At 39.1% G+C, this 20,352-nt stretch overlaps 2 protein-coding genes across 4 annotated transcripts in view; both read right to left on the reverse strand.

Moving 5' to 3' along the window:
* Positions 1-532: 532 nt before the first annotated feature.
* On the reverse strand, positions 533-6,234 carry LOC105702724 (putative odorant receptor 92a). Its single transcript, XM_012430517.1, has 8 exons — positions 6,013-6,234; positions 4,880-5,076; positions 4,292-4,514; positions 2,391-2,503; positions 2,198-2,297; positions 1,267-1,377; positions 654-809; positions 533-583 (listed from the first exon to the last, which is right to left on the reverse strand). The coding sequence occupies exons 1-8, from the start codon at positions 6,232-6,234 to the stop codon at positions 533-535; spliced, it is 1,173 nt and encodes a 390-aa protein (XP_012285940.1).
* A 4,537-nt stretch (positions 6,235-10,771) lies between these two features.
* The window catches only part of LOC105702725 (OCIA domain-containing protein 1), a 12,212-nt gene continuing 2,631 nt past the window's right edge, over positions 10,772-20,352 (reverse strand). For 2 of the 3 annotated variants that reach the window (XM_012430519.1, XM_012430520.1), the window contains 4 exons: positions 13,925-14,241; positions 13,691-13,824; positions 11,729-11,849; positions 10,772-11,011 (listed from right to left, as the gene is read on the reverse strand). In XM_012430519.1, the coding sequence (XP_012285942.1) occupies positions 10,894-11,011; positions 11,729-11,849; positions 13,691-13,824; positions 13,925-14,241 (690 nt within the window). In that variant the 3' untranslated portion in view covers positions 10,772-10,893. Of the gene's footprint in view, positions 11,012-11,728; positions 11,850-13,690; positions 13,825-13,924; positions 14,242-16,034; positions 16,136-20,352 lie in introns of those variants that run through there. The other variant, XM_012430518.1, reaches the window with a different exon arrangement.

The raw sequence follows: 20,352 nt of genomic DNA on the forward strand, positions 1-20,352 counted from the left end.
TATAGAAGCACTCGACCGATTTTCATGAAACAACCGTCAAAATGTAGGGAATTAAGAATTATGAAACATGCATTTGGAATTTTTCGAAAAAATTCATTTTTATAGAGTGCGCCACCCCTTTGAATACTTCTTTTACCCCTTACGCGAGCTGTAATTGTTCTACCCAAATGAAACTTTTTTTGTATTGTTCTGGTTGTCAGCTGTCTTGAAATTAAATTTGATTTCCGAAGAGAATATGAAGGTACTCACCTTTTTTAAGTTGACACGGTTATTATTCATGAACATTCCTTAATAGACAGCCTACTTACGCCTGATGTAGGAAAAAATGGAATAAGCACATTCACAAAAAGCAGTAAAATCGTAAACAGCACTCACATATTTGTTGAAGAAGAACTAAATTCTTCGAACAAGAGCTGCTTTATTAAACACGAATTCACCAAGACTCGATAACAATTGTAATAAGGGACATATAACATTTTAGCGATTTAATTGATTATGAATTACATAACAGAAGTACGTCAATGCAACGGGCTCACGTCATCGTTCGTAGTATCGAAAAGTAAGACAACGCCGAGCTGAAGATCTGCAAAATTAAATTCCTTTATCGTACAGCGATACTATATTAACATTACAATGATCATGGCACTTCATACCGCAGTAACTTGGTTCAGGCTGATAGGGAAAAAGCCATAAGCCGTACAATGGAAGGGTTTCTGGGCCCTCATCATTATGAAGATAAGGAGAATCTTCATTACGGGATCGCAAGTGAACCAGTTTGAACCATAAGCACCCAAACTGACTCCCTCCGTCTACATTCAGTACAGTACAAGACATATGATACTATAATTCCTTAATATAAGTAGTGTTGTATGCGCTTCTATGCCAAAACGATGGTAATNAACGGTTCAAAAGCCAATTAATAACAAACACCAAACGTCGCTTGCTTATAAGTTTACAGATTTTTCTTATAAAAAGCTATTATTTAAACATTATGAAAGTACCAAAATGCTTAACGCTAACTATATTCTTGTATTCATTTTTATTCAATATTGAATGTTGCTTGATATATGAAACTAAATGTCAAATGAACCGAAAACAATTGGAAATGCGTGCGTCTTTTCTTCTCTTAAAAGAAAGGAAAACGGTTTAAAAGCCAATAGCAAGTATGCGTTATGTGCGAGACTGGACTTCTTTTTTACGAAAAAATGCGTTGAACATTAGTTACAGCTAACGTGTATCCATTTTAATAAAGGAATATGAACTAACCTGATCACTCAGCATTGTTGCGAAACCGCAGAATGTCAAGACCATTAGGAACAGAGCGCACAGGTGTATCAGATTCGTTGCTAATTCTACGTAATTGTTCATGGAAAGCATCTGAAATATGACAGAGATTCGTAAATAATTGTACACTAAATATAACAGTATATTGTTATACCCTGAGATTATAGTTTCCTATATTCTTTTGTCGATTATCGGATTGTCATGTACATACACGTGTAACGTTAAAATCGACATCGTACATTTATATTGAAATTCTTAAAGTGAAGTGAAACAAGTCGAGGAACTTGATCGACGTCGATAAAGAAGATTTTTCTAAATGCCTACGTTGCCGACGTTCGTTTTTATATTGACAGCTGTATCGAATTATATTGGATATTGTACCAAATGGCATACTCCACCTGTTGTTTTCGTACAATAAATATCAAGAAATCGAAGTAAATGTCCAGAAATCCTCTGAATTCATGCTTTCTGGGTCCCTAATTGACTGCAGAGGGACCCCCTGCGCCATCTATGATTTCCAGGTCAATTAAATTTTCACTCCGAGACCTCGTATTCCCATCGTTTTAGCACAGTTCACATTCAGTATTTTATACACGATATTGATTTAATTACATTTCTGAAGTTAATCGTTATTATTTTATTTATGGTAGAAACAAACTGAATTCTGTTTACTTTCTTCGACCATGAGAATCAATGTACGTATTTGGAAAAAAGTAATTTATTTCATTGTTTTCTCTGGCGGATGAATTTTGCGCAAAGTTCTTTTTACATAAACTACCTTGCGGCACAACGTTATTATAGAATTCGGCACGATCGTAAATAGAAGAGTTGTCAGAAATTTCTCAGAAAAATGCATATCTTATACATATATAAAGCATAAGAATGTACATATATAAAGATGTTAATGAATTACCTTCTCCATCTCATACATGGTGATACACATATTGGAAGCGGAAAGCAACATGGACAACATCACCAAAGGACTGAATATGTCCTCGATCGCGTTACACAAGCTGAAGAAATATATTAAACTGCAGTTTTTCTTCTTAACGGCGTGTATCGATACTACCGGAACAAGAAACGAGAGAACCTAAAGCAGACTTTACCTGAATAGTTCCAAGTGACGTTTGGCGATAACTGCGATCTTCAGGTTAATTATGTCGTCAGGCCGGGCTGGATACTCGCTGTTGAAAATATTCTCAAGCTCGTGTCGCAAAACCTGTCGACATAGATTCATGGACAAATTGAGCATGATTGAGTATTCAGTTAAAAGATTGTATCGCAGATTAAATTTTAACACTAAACCTACCGAGTATTGCTTCCCATCCCATGCATTTCGCACGTGTTTTTTTATATCTGCAATGGTCCACATTTAAGGAGTGAAACAACCCCCCAAAGTTTGGCGAAAATTCGATTTTTATAACAATTTTCGTAGAAGCAATCGAGGGATTTCGACGAAACTTGGTATAAACGTATTCTGTATAAGGACGGTGAAAACACAATATTGTCCAGCAATGCTACACCCCCCCAAGGAGGTGAACTACTCTTCAAGCGACATTTTTTTGTAATATCTATTAAACAAGCATTCGTACTTAAGTCCCACTTACGCGATGTGATTACTCACAAAAAATGAAGAAATACGTGTTTTTTGCTTTTTGCCAATAAACATTTACATATCGGTTGTAAACAATGAATGTAGGTGGTGTACGGGTATATTTCGACTAGCTATATTGGATCATATCGTGACCAATTCATTGTACATAAATCTTGTGAACGTACTTATTCCTCAAAATGTCCTTGGTTTTCATAGCATGCAATTATTTATAAATAAATTTGAAAAAAAGTTTAAGAGACTAAAATAGTTTCGCAACAGATCCGATGACGCAGTCATCACCCGTTTCCAACTAGTAATACAATCTCCTTGGTAAAACGGTAAAATTGGATTTTTACTGTTTTTACGATAATAGAGTTAGCGATATTCGTAAATAATTGCATATTATGAAAACCAACGACATTTTGAGGAATTAGCACGTTCACAAGATTTATATACAAGGAATTGGTCACGATATAACCCAATAAAGCTACTCGGAATATACCCGTATACCACCTCCATTCATTGTTTACAACCGATGTGTAAATGTTTATTGGTAAAAAGCAAAAAACACGGATTCTTCATTTTTGGTGAGCAAGCACATCGCGTAAGTGGAACGTAAGTAGGAGTGCTCGTTTATTAGATATTACAAAAAAATGTCGCCTGAAGGGTAGTTCACCCCCTTGGGGGGGTATAACATTGCTGGACAATATTGTGTTTTCACCGTCCTTATACGGAATACGTTTATACCAAGTTTCGTAGAAATCCCTCCATTGCTTCTACGAAAATTATTATAAAAACTGAATTTTCGCCAAACTTTGGGGGTAGTTTCACCCCTTAAATGTGGACCATTGCAGATATAAAAAAACACGTGTCTCTTAGATTTTTGTGTTCTTCAACGTATATGGAAATCAATGAGATCGGGGGCGGACACTTGGGAATGTTTCCTTGTGAGAGGCCAGTGATCGGGGCCGTTTTCGCCTCCCGCAAAGTCAGTCTCGCCCCTTGCCGGATATCCGCGGGCACGGATTCGGACTTCCCGCACCTGGGGTTCCGATAAAAATAAAGCGCCCCTGTAACCGTAGAGGGAACTCCCGTCGAGCGACCCCGCGGAGAGCCAGACCATCTAACGGACCCCGATCCTCCCCATTTTGCAGAGCGCGAATCCCGCAGAGGAAACCGCGTAGCAAAGTATATAGATAATAAACGGAAAGTTCTTTAAAAAACATGTTTTCTTTATATGTGCCCATAATTATGAAAGTGGTCTAAGTCAAAATTAAAAAAAAAAATGAGTTTATCAGTTATTTCACGCCATATTATTTCAAACGAAATTAATTCAATGTAATTTCGAAACTAAAAATATACGACTTAGACCACTTTCATAATTATGGGCACATATCATCCGTGATTACTCACCCGAAAATGGATGGCAGCATACGTGACAACATGTGCAAATAATGTATCACAGGATGCCCACATTGTTATTGCAATGATCACCAAGATCTGTTCCACGGCAATGACAGCAAAATAGGGAAACGCAGTCCTCAGGGTAAACGGATATACTATCGGAAATATCATCTGGGTGTAGTTGTAAGAATTGTTCTCGTTCTTCGTGAAGAAATATTGAAGACCAATATCTCTGAGGGGTAGTTCAAGCAAGATTATTCCAGGAAAGTAGAATCTTTTTTAATGAAATATATTTCACGTTGTAACACGTTTTACGATTTTTTCATTCAAACCTTAATTTTTTTCATTACAATTAATTTATTTGGAAGCGCAACAAAATTAGCAGGAAATTAATTTTAGCAGCCAGAGGGATGTTTCAGTTTTTTTCGTCAATGATTTTTTTCTAGTTGTGTTGGAATCATATTCAAAACAACTCGTTATTTACGAAAATTTTTATTAAAATGGACCGTTAAAGTTACTACGCTATAATGCTATAGACTGTAGAAGTAAACGTGAGGGATTTTTGAAAGATTATGAATACGTGTGAGTTCAACTTACGCATAGACAGGTAAACTGTAAAAAACGACGCCGCCGACAATTACGACGAAATAAATATTTCTAATGATGGTTAATTTATCGAGCATCTCATCAACGGTAGTTATGTGCATGTTCGGGTGAAATGAAGTCTCCCAGAGCAATGCCATCTTTTGAAGGAGATTCTTCAGTTCCAGGCGCTTTTGAACGAATCTAACTCCCTGAAACATCAAAGAACGAGATCTTCATTTTTAATGCGTATAAGATTTAATATCCTAAGCCCTCATTTTTCCTGCATGGTGCCACGTCACCTTAAAAGCACTTCTCTGCATCAGGTCAGAATTATTGAAACGAATTAAGGTGAAGTGAAACACCCTTCAAATCAGTCGATTTGAATACAACACTTTTTTTTAAGGGTATTAGACAAAACCTTCCGAAACTTTCATCATCTAAGAATTGTCCTGACACATTGAAAATTTGGATTTTTCAAAACAATTTTTTAACTCAGCCTAGACCAGAACCAAAATGGCGTCGAGCTCTCATATTTCGATCAATATACAATTATCGAAGGCTCTGATATGAGAATCGAAAGGGTCAGGACAATTTTACGACAATTTAGAACACTCTGGTAATCGATAAACTCGTATTTTAACGGGATAAAGGCAAAAAAAGTGTTGTATGCGCTTGTATGCCAAAACGATGGGAATACGAGGTCTTGGCGTGAAAATTTAATTGACCTGGAAATCACAGATGGCGCAGGGGGTCCCTCAGCAGTCAATTAGGGCCCCAGAAAGCATGAATCTAGAGGATTTCTGGAGTTTTACTTTGATTTCTTTATAATTATTGTACGGAAACGACATATGGTGTACGCCATTTGGTACAATATCCAATATAATTCGACACAGCTGTCAATATAAAAACGAACGGCGGCAACGTAGGCATTTAGAAAAATCTTCTTTATCGACGTTGACCAAGTTCCTCGACGTGTTTCACTTCACCTTAAGGCCACTGAGCACAAGGAACAAATGATGACTCGAGCAACTGCAAGCGCAGCAGTGAAATTGCAGAATTCTGCAAAGTATAGAAACTCAGAAGTAATCAGTTTGTGGGAACTTCAACGAAACAATTTACGCAATTGTATTGTATCTAGTATTCACCTTCGATAAGGAGAGTGTGACGGACAATATCGTGGGCACAGTGCTTAGCGCGTACATCGTGTCTTCTTGCCATATCGATACCAATGTTCGGAATTCCATAACTATTACGAAGAAGATACCCATTATGCTCAATGAAGACACAGTCGTTTCCAGAATTGTAGGCATCTTATTCTTTCCAGTAAGTACGCAATCCATAAACGGCAATCCGGTAAACCGCAACATCATGACATTAGGACCGATGAAATCTTTGAAGGTGACAAATGCCCGCCCTTCATTCGTCACGATCATATTATTCCTCAAAACTAATGGAAAAAAATACTTTTAACCTATTTTGAAAACTTCACTTCTTATGTATTTCGGGTTGTGCAAACAATAGCAAAGTTATATATTAATATGCACCGACTATTCATATAACAGTAACCACATGTATTTATAAGTTACGTCTAAAACAGTAATTTGGATATTCATATATTTAACATTCTGCATGTGATAAAAAAATGTCACGAAAAGGCGCAGACAAAATATAGGAAAGTATACCTTAGCCTTACTAATTTAAGGCTTCAATGGGAAATTGGAATTTGGTTTGAAAATCTCACATCAATTCATTTCTCCGGTGACACTCACGAGTTACTGAAATTTATTAAAAACTTCTGATACTAGTTGCACCTAATTGTACAATGAATATAGAGATATTACACCGAGTTTACTAGACTTGTTTTTCGGATCAGTATCAAGTGCGAACGATTCTTACCACGTTACTCGGGGATACCTTTGGAGCGAACCTGTCGAACCCTCTATCGATCGATCCGCAGTCTACAGGGTTCGGTAGAAATTATTGTAATTACGGACTTAGGTGGTCTTTAGCAGCTGCATGTACATGTTTTTTTTTTTTTCGGCACGTTACTTTCTTCTTCTAGTATTACACTCGCAAGAATACATTCATGTCAGGTAATACCATTATTCTGTAATCGATGAGTAACAGTGATAGAGTTCCATATCTAACTTGCCTGAATAATAACATTTTACGTATTATCGTCCTAATTGTTAGGTGCTACAAGGAGAAACACAAAACGAGCATTGGATGTGTTCCCCTCGTGTGTGCACAATGTATGTACATCCGAAGGAATGCTGGGATAGGTTGGGTATCGTACTTACAAGGAAACCCCCTGAGGGGTCCGTCTCCGATTTTCTTGAAATTTAAATATGTTGCAGAGGATCGAAAAATAAGGGACACGTATTTTTTTTTATCGGCCCAATCCCCTATTTAAGGGGTAAAAACTGCCCCTAAAGTTATTTATAATGATGATTCTACGGATAAATTTAAATACCGGTATCCACTCCTTTAAAGGATGTTTGGGCTGATGAAAAAAATGCCGATTCAGTTATAAACATAGTATACATATTGTACACCTTAAGGGCGCTCACCACTCCAGCGATTTTGCAGGGCCTCACGGGGACAACGATTCCGAACGTATTTCTAAACCGATCGAGCTTAACGAGTGCTCATATCGAAGATGAAATGTTGACCCGTGTTTATATGGCAGTGATTTTCGATAAGTGGTCATTTTAATATAAAAAAGTGCAACGACATAATTTCAATGCCCTTTTACCTAGGAAGGAGGTGCTCGATCGAAAATCGCTCCCATATAAACACACGTCAACATTTTATCTTTAAAACGAGCACTCGTTGAGCTCAATCGGTTGAGAAATACGCTCAAAATCGTTGTCCCCGTGGAGCACCTTTTTCAGGATTTTCGAGTTTCTCGCGAGGAATTTGGGCATTCCTTGGCAATCGTTGCCGACTCTAGGCGGAGTGTCCACCTGGCGTGTGCGTGCGGCCGGGGGTCACACACGTTTCGGCGCCTAGTCCAGAGGCGTCTAGCCGTTGCGTGAGTCCTATACGTGCAAAATACCCACACATTTTTCGGCCGTTGCTAAACACCGCCTATTATGCGTCGCGTCTCCCTCATCCGAGCGAGAAAGTACGTTTTGGTTACCTCCCACCGAATTCGATGCTAATGCCATCTAGCGGTGGAAGTCATCGTCCCCACTTTGGTGGTGAACGCCGTTAAAATATTTATTCAAATTGTACAAAACTATTCTGCACTAAAGTGGTTGTTTACCCCCGGTGACGCTGTTATTTGTGAAAATCGAAAATATATCGTTGAGGGACCGACCCTTCGGGCCTTACGCTGGTGCGAATCCGTGGGCGGGTTGGGAGGTTCATCGCTGGTGCGTGAGCACCCGTACGCTGGTGTGAGCCCCGACGGATTGGGCCTGTGTGGTTCGGGTCCCGGATTGGGCCTGTGTGGTTCGGGTCCCGGATTGGCCCTTTGGAGGGCCTGGCGCCCAAAAATTTTGCTGCTGTTGAGCGATCACGAGACGGAGACCCTATTTTGTTGATTATTTATTTGTGACTCCACCAGAGGGTCGGAACATTAATTGCCAGAACTTTGTTTGGAGTTATATCAGTAAAAATAACGTCACAATAAATATATATATATGGAAGGGTCACATACATGTATGTACATATTGTGATGTGGCAGAATTCTGTCCGTTACAAGTAAACGCGAGACAGTGGTAGTGAGTACAGATTGGTTTATTTTTCCGACATTTTAATCGGCTGGCGGCGATGAGGGTTAACCTCGGCAATTAATTAGGTAAAGTTTTCGTTATCTTCTACAGTTAATTATAAGTTGCGTTCCAGTCATTATGTCAAGTTTGTCATTTAGGTCTGGTTATTAGTAGGTTCCCGTACCGAGGATGAATTACGTATCGGTGCTCCCATCTACCGGTTGACTTAAGTGGGCTTGTTTAGCGACGGAATTAGATGGTATTTTTAATTATTGACGACAATGCCAAGGGGGAGCAGGGATAGGTCTGGTGAGGAGCCGGGAGAATTTTCCGCATTTCGGCGGATCGCTAAAGGATCGGTTCCCCATCGTCGAGGGAACCTCGAGTATCGCCGGATTAGCCATTCCAAGGAGCCGAGGGCCAAGTAGCTCACGGACACCAAGATGGAGGATCGCCACCACTGTCCCGCCTTGCCGAATGAACCGTTTCGTTTGGGCCCACCCGGGTAGCTACAGGGTCAGCAAACCCGCCCAGGGATGCCCTCGGTTCCGCTCATTTCTAATTCTTTTATTGGCTCTTCGACCTCTTATTTCCTCTACGCGTGATCCGTTAATCGGGTAAATGCCGCGAATGTGTTATCTTTCTTAGCGTATGACGTTAGAGTATTATGTGTAACATTTATTATTCGGAGCTCTCGCGTGTAAATATTATTTATGTAGTCTGTCGTTTGCAATCCCCCGGGTAATCGTTATCGACCCATTGCTTCTGGAGTTCGAAATTGGCAGGCTGTGGACTGTACGGAGTTAGTGAGGGCGTTGTGCCCAGTCTTTCATGGCCGGAGTGCCGGAGGAAAATGTTCGGGAGCCTTGTGCTCCATATTTTGTGGTCGATACTGGTGAACAGTGTGATTCGCTCTGGTGGGATCCAGAAGTATTTTGTCTAATCAAGAGCTTCCGTTAGTTGGTAATTATCGAATTTTGATCTTTTAACTTATTCCCGCACTCTAATCCGAACTTCTTTTAATGACTCCGTGTTTCTTGTGTGAACCCCCCGACTCTACCGTGCCGCATGTAGTTCTTCACGGATTCTTGCGGGGCTGAGTGGCCGGCAATCGGAGCTTTTCTGCGATTTTCCACAGCCGAGCTTGAACTTTCTTAGCCGGGATTTCCGGAAGGCCTGCGGCATGGTGAAGCATGCCTGGTGCCCTTAAATAAATTTGAGCGGGTTGCTCCAGTCGCCAATCCAAATTTCCACCGTCTCGGTTTAAGGGCGCTCACCACTCTAGCGATTTTTCAGGGCCTCATGGGGACAACGATTCCGAACGTATTTCTAAACCGATCGAGCTTAAGGGCGCTCACCACTCTAGCGATTTTGCAGGGCCTCACGGGGACAACGATTCCGGACGTATTTCTAAACCGATCGAGCTTAACGAATGCTCATATCGAAGATGAAACGTTGACTTGTGTTTATATGGGAGCGATTTTCGATAAATGGTCATTTTCATATAAAAAAGTGCAACGACATAATTTCCATGCCCTTTTACCTAGGAAGGAGGTGCTCGATCGAAAATCGCTCCCATATAAACACACGTCAACGTTTTATCTTTAAAACGAGCACTCGTTGAGCTCGATCGGTTGAGAAATACGCTCAAAATCGTTGTCCCCGTGGAGCACCTTTTTCAGGATTTTCGACTTTCTCGCGAGGAATTTGGGCATTCCTTGGCAACCGTTGCCGACTCTAGGCGGAGCGTCCACCTGGCGTGTGCGTGCGGCCGGGGGTCACACACGTTTCGGCGCCTAGTCCAGAGGCGTCTAGCCGTTGCGTGAGTCCTATACGTGCAAAATAGGCACACATTTTTCGCCCGTTGCTAAACACCGCCCATTATGCGTCGCGTCTCCCTCATCCGAGCGAGAAAGTACGTTTTGGTTACCTCCCACCGAATTCGATGCTAATGCCATCTAGCGGTGGAAGTCATCGTCCCCACTTTGGTGGTGAACGCTGTTAAGTGGACATGCTATTATACAAGAATGTAGACGGTTTGCGTTATATATACTTCATAATCTTTCTTCATTTTCTCTGAAATATGAAATGCATTAGCTAATCAAATCTTAACTCATTTTATGAAATGTCTTGTATTATGGATGTACGACCTGCAAATATCCAGTGTATACTGAAGGACATCTTCTATTCGCCACCATTTTCTTTAATGAACGGTGTATTAAACACAATAAGTATCGTAAGGTGCCTATTTCGTAGTACTATATTCATATGTATTGTAATATATAAACTTAAACACATATTTTTTAATTATCCCCAAACGTCTCCATATTTAGTTTTCTCAACTATGGGAGTAGGTCCTTCATTAACTGTTGGCGCCGAAGGCGGGAGCCGCTGGATTCTTCTTCGCCCTTCAGCATCAGATAACCTTGAATTAAAATAAACACTTCATAATTATACAATCACATTGCAGAACTCAAGAAACAATCGTTTCTGGTTCAAATAAAAATGAGTCTACAAAACCACTTAATTGACACCATGTGCAATCTGTGATTTTAGTGTGTCAACTAAATTTTCCCTCCGAGACCTCGCATTACCATCGTTTTACCATAGTAGCGTATGACACTTTTTTGCCTTTATCCTGTTTAAATGCAAGTTTATCGATTACCAGAGTGTTGTAAATTGTAGTACAATTGTCGTGACACGTTCGTTTCTCATATTAGAGGCTTCAATAATTGTATATCGATCGAAATATGAGCTCGACGTCATTTTAGTACTGGTCTGGACTAAGTTGAAATATTTGTTGGAAAAATCCAAATTTTGAAAGTGTCAGGATAATTCTTAGATGATCACGAGACATTTGTTTAAATATCAAACGGTTCTATCCAATACCTTTAAAAAAAGGGTCCTATTCAGATCGATTGATTTGAGGGGGGTTTCACTTCACCTCAAGGTTGCGGATGGTAAAATCCTATACAACGCAGATAGCAACGCACAAATAATGCAATGATCCTTCTAGTACTATAACAGTATTAAGACGTAAATTCCAAGAATAAGGCACATATTAAACATGAATTGCCAGTCCAATGATATATGCCGGCAATGTTTCTCCTTGAAATATTAAATACTCTAGTATCATACGTACACTTTGTTTCTTGAATGTGCGTATTCCTCTCTATTTCTAGCTCGCAATTCATCATACGTTAAAGCAGACTGGGTGGATGGGCCCTCGGGTGAATTCAACGAAGCATTATCACTGTCAGCGCCTTAAACAAAATAAATAAAGTACATTAGAAAATGTACGGTACGTTTTCATATAGCACGATAAAGTAGAATTTAGAAAAAAAGATGCTTAACGCCCCGTGTTTTTTCCGCTGTATGAAGAACTATAATGCGATTTTTAAAAAATGAAACATTTATAAACATCACAAGACAGTTGTGTAGAGCAAAGTAATGAACAGAATGTGCAATAATTAAGGAAATAGAGGATGTTCTTATTGTTAAGGTGAAGTGAAACACGTCGAGGAACTTGGTCAACGTCGATAAAGAAGATTTTTCTAAATGCCTACGTTGTCGACGGTCGTTATTATATTGACAGCTGTGTCGAATTATATTGGATATTGTACCAAATGGCGTACACCATATGTCGTTTCCGTACAATAATTATAAAGAAATCAAAGTAAAACTCCAGAAATCCTCTAGATTCATGCTTTCTGAGGCCCTAATTGACTGCAGAGGGACCCCCTGCGTCATCTGTGATTTCTAGGTCAATTAAGTCTTCACTCCGAGACCTCGTATTACCATCGTTTTGGCATAGAAGCGCATACAATACTTTTTTTTGCCTTTATCCCGTTAAAATACGAGTTTATCGATTACTAGAGTGTTCTAAATTGTCGTAAAATTGTCCTGACCCTTTCGATTCTCATATCAGAGCCTTCGATAATTGTATATTGATCGAAATATGAGAGCTCGACGCCATTTTGGTCCTGGTCTAGGCTGAGTTAAAAAATTTGTTTGAAAAATCCAAATTTTCAATGTGTCAGGACAATTCTTAGATGATCAGGAGTGATGTGTCAAAGTTTCGGACGGGTTGGTCTAATACCCATAAAAAAAAGTGTTGTATTCAAATCGACTGATTTGAAGGGTGTTTCACTTCAAATACGGCACGGAAAGGAACACTGATCTGTGGAGTGCATCCCGATGCATGCCACCAAACTTCAAAGGATCACCAGATATAGGTGATCACTGGGCCGGCATACGTCTTAAAAACTCTAGTAACTCAGTGTCTGTGTAGTGCAACCAAGGATTGGCGGATGCTTCGGGAATACGAAATAGATACATTCGACCAATTTCAACGAACATTTAAATGACGGTATTGAAATGAGAACATTCAGTACAAAATCCGCGAAAAACTAGAATTTGGTGTGTATGACGATGCTAAGAAGACTTGCCGGACGGAGTATACCATTCGGTTGATCGGCATGGCCCACAAGGTGGACCCACCGTTAAGAGAGGACCACGTGATCAATCGATTAATCCGTAGGATTAATAATAAAGTAGGATTTCCGCGTTAGGTCATGACGTAGTACAGATCGTTTTACTTAACATTTTACCGACCAACGAATTTGGAAGTAAATGGCGATCACGGGTATCGCAAAACCGATTAATAGGCTTCCGGTTGGTAAAGTGTTAATGTTGCGTCTTCACCGAAACCGCTAGCGTGTAAATAGTTTTCATACTCGTCTCGTCTTTTGATTTTCCTAATTTATTGTTAAGAATCCATTATCGACCCACTCGGCAGGACTCAGTTCGGTAATTCGATGATCCTGCACTCCTATCGGTGTTAGGCAAGGCGTTGTGCCCTGTTTCTGTCCGTGTGCAAAGCCATGAGTAACTGTCTACGGAGTTAGACTAAGAATATTATAATTTATAGCCGAGAGGTATCTGAAGCATTTGTCCTGTGAATTTGAAATTAAGAGCTATCGATTTCCCATTATTCCGAATGCTGCAATCGTTTTAAATCACTCTTTATGCAATTCTGTTTTTCTTAATTATGAATGCTGTAAACTATTATGAAATCTGCGATACGTAAATAATGATAACATACTACTGCTGCTGCTGCTCCCTGCAAAAGAATCAAATGTACTTGGAGAATGGTATATATCCATGTCAACTCCAGAACTGGAAGAATTATCAGTCAGGGTAGTAGTTGTAGAGTCATCAGCAGGTACATAGATGTCACTATACAAAAAAAAAAGTATGAAAATTAATTTTATTCTGACGTGATATCACATAAATGTTATCTTAATATTGTTGTTTCTAGGGCAACAAATAATAATACCTCACGAACTGCTGTTTTCCTTCCCTTGCAAATTCGGCCATTTTACGCAGATTGCCATCTGGGAGTAACAATAATTGTTGGACACATTTCGAAGATACCCTTACTTTCGCCATGATTATTCCAGTAAAAACAGAAGATGCTAGGATAAACATTTTTGTAGATTTTTCCATTGCGTGAAGCCACGGGATAAATTTCATTCCAATATAGGTGCTGAATCCAAACATGACCCCTGGGAGCCATACGTCACTTGTGGTTGCTTGTGCCACACATTCATCATAAACCTTTCTTTCTTCTGGAGTCAAATAAGGTATTCGTTCCTGTACAAGATAGAAATATTGAAATAGTAAAATAATATTGATTCCTTAATCAACGTGTACAATGTAATGGAAAACTATCAACTGAATGTTTTTATTAATGAGTCATTCGTTCCAAACTGCCTACAGCCTCAACGAGCTGGAATGGTGACTACTCCGAGCAACTCCTCAAGTGTATAAAAACACATTTTCCTTACATTCACTACTTACTAGGACTATCTTCTAGACTTTCTTTGGACGTTTTGCACCTTATATTTTTCAATCAAACCTTACGCCACCTAAAATCCTAACAGCGTAGCCTTTAGAGGGTTACCCTTGCTTTCATCTTGGTCAGCATATCGTCGAAATGCCGGAAAAATACAACGTACTAAATTTTTTTTTTCAGATAACCCTTCACCGCGAAACCCCTGGGACAACGGAGGGGGAATTTATTTTCCTATGGTTAAGTTTATATCATTGTCAATTTTTTAAATTTTTTAATAAAAATTTATATTAAACAAGTTAAATGTATACTTAATAAAATAACAAGAACCCCATACCTTTAATAATTATTTAAACCTTTCAAAAAAATTCGTGAAAATCGGTTATTTTTCCGGCCGTCACAGTGGCGTTCCCCCTTAAGAGTAACTTATCGCAGCATAATACAATATTGCGTCTTCTCAGTTATTGACAGCTTCTTATCAACACAAGCTTTTATAAATAAGATAACATATTTGCTTCTACAAGTGTCTTCACTGTATACCCCCCCCCAACGGAGCACATACGTAAAGACGTCAATGTGACGTACTCTTTTCGGACTTGCGTCGTCAAATCAACGTAATATTAGACGTTGGGAACGTAAAATTGACGTAAAGTTAACGTCCGAGTGTCCGCGATGTGCACGTTAAAGAAACGTATAAATAAACGTCAACACCGACGTTCGTTTGATGTCAAGTTTACGTAAACTTTGCGATAGTGACATTCGTTGTTGGTGTGACCACGAACGTCAACTTTATGTCAATTTCATGTAAAGCGTACCGTCCTCTTATAGACGTTATATCGACGTCAAATTTTACGAAAGGAAAGTAAAGAGGACGTCAACTGAACGTCAAACGAACGTCGCCCGGACGTCAAACGAACGTCTCCTGGACGTCAATGGAACGTCTCCTAGACGTCAAACGAACGTCGTCTCGGCATTAGCAGCGCAAAACCAAATGTGCCAAGATCCATGCGATTCCATATGCGAGTCAGGGACAAATAGCGTCCACGTTTGTACCGGTTAAGCGTTAACCGAGCAACGAATTCCCTACGCAAAGAGGAGGTATTCTTCGTACGCGTTGAAATGACGAAGAAATTCAATTCGACAGCATACCCGTTCATTTCCATTTCATTCAACCTGAAACGCAGCAACGAGGAAAATATTGTCGAGGGAACTAGTCGTTATAATTCGCTTTTATTTGAAAATCAAAATTACACGTAACTACATAAAAAACGAAAATCACACGTCAAAAGAATGATATCGGTGCCAACTTTCGACTAAATCCCTCGAATGCCTGTAGGTACATCAACTAATTGCAACTCTTACAACATATCTGCACGGAATAGTCGAAAAGGTAGGAGAAATATGATTGACCTTAGTTGACGAAAAATTGAAACGTTGCACAGTTTTTAAGTTTTCAGTTTTACATAATAATACATTTCCTACACTAATATAGATGATTATTCCAAACTTTACTCGATACGATCTTATATGCAGCTCAACTTTGTTAATTCTCCATTATGAGCATTCATAATTGAAATTAATTCACTCGATTTACATTTATCGTTGTAGTCATACGAAGATGCTGGTCCGAAGACGAGAAGAAGACGGTCGTCAATGCGTTTGGCGAATACATCGCAGCAGGAATGTTACCATCAGGACAAGAATTGGAAACCTTCAGAAAGCAAAATCTAAAATTAAGAAGCCGAGATAAAATGGTAGTTTTTAGTCAGGCGGTCGTGTTCTGAGATTTCATCAGCTAAAAGTCCTTAACCGCGCCCTGTCCGAAGTTGGCGCGTGCGCTCTGAGCTAGCCGGCCGCGCCGTTCCGGTCGCCCGAGAGACGTTTTGTGGGGTTCTCAGGATATTAAGATTTTGTGAGGATTTGAGAAAAGACCTCCGGGGGAGGCCAGGCACCCAAAATTTTGAGCTATAGTGGAATCGACTCGGAGGGTGTCCTGGTGAACTCCGAAGACTCGAAAGTTTGGTGTTCTTGGTGGCCTCTCGAAGGGTCCCGGTGGGCTTCGACAGTTGGAGTGATAGCGGAAGAAAAATAATCTCTCGGACGGTCCCGCTCGAAGCGATCGTCCGAAGTTGGCGCGTGCGCTCTGAGCTAACCGGCCGCGCCGTTCCGGTCGCCCGAGAGACGTTTTGTAGGGTTTTCAGGATATTAAGATTTTATGAGGATTTAAGAAAAGACCTCCGGGGGAGGCCAGGCACCCAAAATTTTGAGCTATAGTGGAATCGACTCGGAGGGTGTCCTGGTGAACTCCGAAGACTCGTAAGTTTGGTGTTCTTGGTGGCCTCTCGAAGGGTCCCGGTGGGCTTCGACAGTTGGAGTGATAGCGGAAGAAAAATAATCTCTCGGACGGTCCCGCTCGAAGCGATCGTCCGAAGTTGGCGCGTGCGCTCTGAGCTAACCGGCCGCGCCGTTCCGGTCGCCCGAGAGACGTTTTGTAGGGTTTTCAGGATATTAAGATTTTATGAGGATTTAAGAAAAGACCTCCGGGGGAGGCCAGGCACCCAAAATTTTGAGCTATAGTGGAATCGACTCGGAGGGTGTCCTGGTGAACTCCGAAGACTCGTAAGTTTGGTGTTCTTGGTGGCCTCTCGAAGGGTCCCGGTGGGCTTCGACAGTTGGAGTGATAGCGGAAGAAAAATAATCTCTCGGACGGTCCCGCTCGAAGCGATCGTCCGAAGTTGGCGCGTGCGCTCTGAGCTAACCGGCCGCGCCGTTCCGGTCGCCCGAGAGACGTTTTGTAGGGTTTTCAGGATATTAAGATTTTATGAGGATTTAAGAAAAGACCTCCGGGGGAGGCCAGGCACCCAAAATTTTGAGCTATAGTGGAATCGACTCGGAGGGTGTCCTGGTGAACTCCGAAGACTCGTAAGTTTGGTGTTCTTGGTAGCCTCTCGAAGGGTCCCGATGGGCTTCGAGAGTTGGAGTGGTAGCGGAAGAAAAATAATCTCTCGGACGGTCCCGCTCGAAGCGATCGGGCGAAGGTGAAGCGCGCAAGAAGCCGAGGTGCAGCGGGCCTCGCCAGGGGCAGATAGCCCCTTGGAGAACTGCCACGTCACAATATATTAAAAAAAAAAATCTGCAAGGTTAATTACCTCCGTATACTTAAAATACACGTAAATATGTGTATTTCACATCATTGATGTTTTATTTCTTTAATGATTACTCTGAAAAAACCGTACTATTAAAAGAACAAGAAGTTGCTTAAATTAATGAAAAGTAATTTTACAAATACAGGAATTGACTCACTCCTTAAGGTAATGTGAAAGTGGCATCTGCAGGGTCAATTGCTTACAAAACTATTTTGCGAACTGAGTGCACTGAATTGTTTGAAATTTTACAACGTGAATATGAAGACCCTAAGGAAGGTTCTGACACCCATAAAATTTCATTGTTTTAAAATTTGTTTTCAAATGTTTTGTTAGGTTTTTACAAAGAAATTTCGTAAGCGCAAGGACTTTTTTTAGGGCCTTCAAACTCACATGGTAAAATTTAAAGCAATTCAGTGCACCCTGTTCGCAGTAAAGTTTTATAAACAATTGATATTGCGGATGACACTTTCATAATACTTTAAGGGAGTGATTCAACCCTTGTAGTTATAAAATTACTTTTCATAAATTTAAACACTTTTTGTACCTTTAATAGTACGGGTTTTTCAGAATAATCATTAAGGAAAGAAAACATCATTCTCTTGAAATGCACAAATTTACGTGTATTTTAAGCATCCAAGGATACTTAACTTCGTGAAATGAGCGGTTTATTAAACAAACCAATGTCTGACTAACAGATACTAACATAACTACAAGTGAAACTCAGTTTCCACTGAAATATAATAAACCGATGTCACTGAAAATTCTATTTCTCGAGTACTTATTCGATAACTTCAAAGAGTGGTTTCATCCTCTAATTATGAAAATGGGCAACTATAAAAAATCAGATGTCCCTTATTTTTTAGTACTCTATACCATATTTCAAAACAAATCAAATTGGAGATGGACATATAGGTATGTTCCCTTGTTAAGTACACAAATCAAAGTAAAATGTTAGGATTCTATGGTATCTAATTATGTGGCATCTTTTCTACTGTACAGTTATAAGACTCCCCCAACAATCTATACATTACAACTAATATACCAACGTTAAATATAGTAGGGGTACCCATAAGTAATCAATTTTTTTCACATCTAAAATACCTCTTTCAAAATAATTGATTACTTATGAGTACCCCTAACCCACTGAACACCAAACCTAACAGTTACGTAACTTAAAACTAACAAATAACCACGTTTGTTACAATATAATAACCTAACAGTTACGTAACATAGAGCTAACTAGTTACATGCCAATTGTTACAATGCAGTAAATTACCAATTATGTAACATGGAGCTAACAGGTTACATAACATTTGTCATTATCATATCTACATAAATGTAGCGTAACTTTGTTACTCTTATCTTACATTATGTTACTGTCCTAATATTACTGTGTATATGCAGCACATATTTGTAACAAAACAGAACTACATTGGTGGTAACTGTCATCTATTTTATTACATCATCGACATCGTCATTGTCATAATTCATCGTTAAATGTCATAAGATTAATACATGTCATACTTCGTTTACTACTCGTATGAAAAAATGTGATTTTAATTCGTACTCGCATATACATTATCAGCAATTGTTTGCTAGTCGAATAAAATCATAATAGTCTAAGTAAAATCAGATAGTTCATCACTTACATAATTTCATTGAAAGTCTGACTTGTCATTTAATATCTAACTATTGTCAAGTACCAAAAAATAATTAAAAATAAAAAATTNTGAGTTGGGAGATTGCTCACGGGCAGGGTCGCGCGATCGCACCGTGTGCTGCCCTCTGATTTCGTACGTAAGCTTTCACCGTTTTTTGCCCCCAATAACTAACATCTAACTTCCATGTTACTTTTATGCTACATAACATATTAGTTTCGAAAACGTAACATTTACCCAACAGTTATATAACAGTGTTCACTGGGAATACACTAATTATTACATTACAGTTCAAGTTTGATCAAGAATTTGTTAATTACATCATGAACTGTTATAATTTTTTCCCATGAATCAACATACATAATGCATCGTATAAATTTTTATAACAGGTATGTTTTACAAAACTTTTCCCAATTACATAAAACAAAATTTCAGCATGAGAAATGCAACTAGAATAAATTTAACTCTCAATGATGAATAGAGATTACAGAGTTTAAATTTAGATACAAGTAATCTTTTCTGTCTTATTCTTAAACAAAATTATTTTCAATTATGGTAAACATTTAATAAACTTTCCATTCACGTAGTAAAAATTGCCTTGCACCCAAGATTAATGCTTCTTAGGTTTCATTTTCTTTGGAATGTAGATACAGATAAACCAAATTTCTTGCATCAACAGATTCTGTTCTGTATTTCAGATGCGGTTCACTACATTATACTTAACCAATGTTAGTAAAAAAGAAATATTGTGATAGATCATATCAATGAAATAACTTTGCAACGAAATATTTATCATAGTGTAATTATCACGATATATCAATAGGAAAAGATCTTTGATTTTTATTTAAAAAATATTATTTGCAGAAATATAAATAATCTTATGATTACATATTATTAGGTCTACTGAAAAGTTTTGTCCGTTTGTGTTGAAACTTGAGACAGCATTATCAGACAGAACTTTACAGTAGACCTACTATTTAAGAGCATTATATTCTGTTTGTAAATACTTTGATTTTTATTTAAAAAATATTATTTGCAGAAATATAAATAATCTTATGATTACATATTATTAGGTCTACTGAAAAGTTTTGTCCGTTTGTGTTGAAAC

This window comes from Orussus abietinus, unplaced genomic scaffold (genome assembly GCF_000612105.2).
Source record: "Orussus abietinus isolate OABI.00-Male unplaced genomic scaffold, Oabi_2.0 scaffold600, whole genome shotgun sequence".
Lineage (NCBI taxonomy): Eukaryota > Metazoa > Arthropoda > Insecta > Hymenoptera > Orussidae > Orussus > Orussus abietinus.

Excerpts from the sequence above, each read along its gene's own strand:
- LOC105702724 (XM_012430517.1), bottom strand. The coding sequence starts at position 6,234 with ATGTTGCGGTTTACCGGATTGCCGTTTATGGATTGCGTACTTACTGGA. Across the intron at positions 2,298-2,390 it reads CGTCACTTGGAACTATTCAG|CTTGTGTAACGCGATCGAGG; the intron begins GTAAAGTCTGCT and ends ATATTTCTTCAG. Across the intron at positions 810-1,266 it reads CAACAATGCTGAGTGATCAG|ACGGAGGGAGTCAGTTTGGG; the intron begins GTTAGTTCATAT and ends TACTGAATGTAG.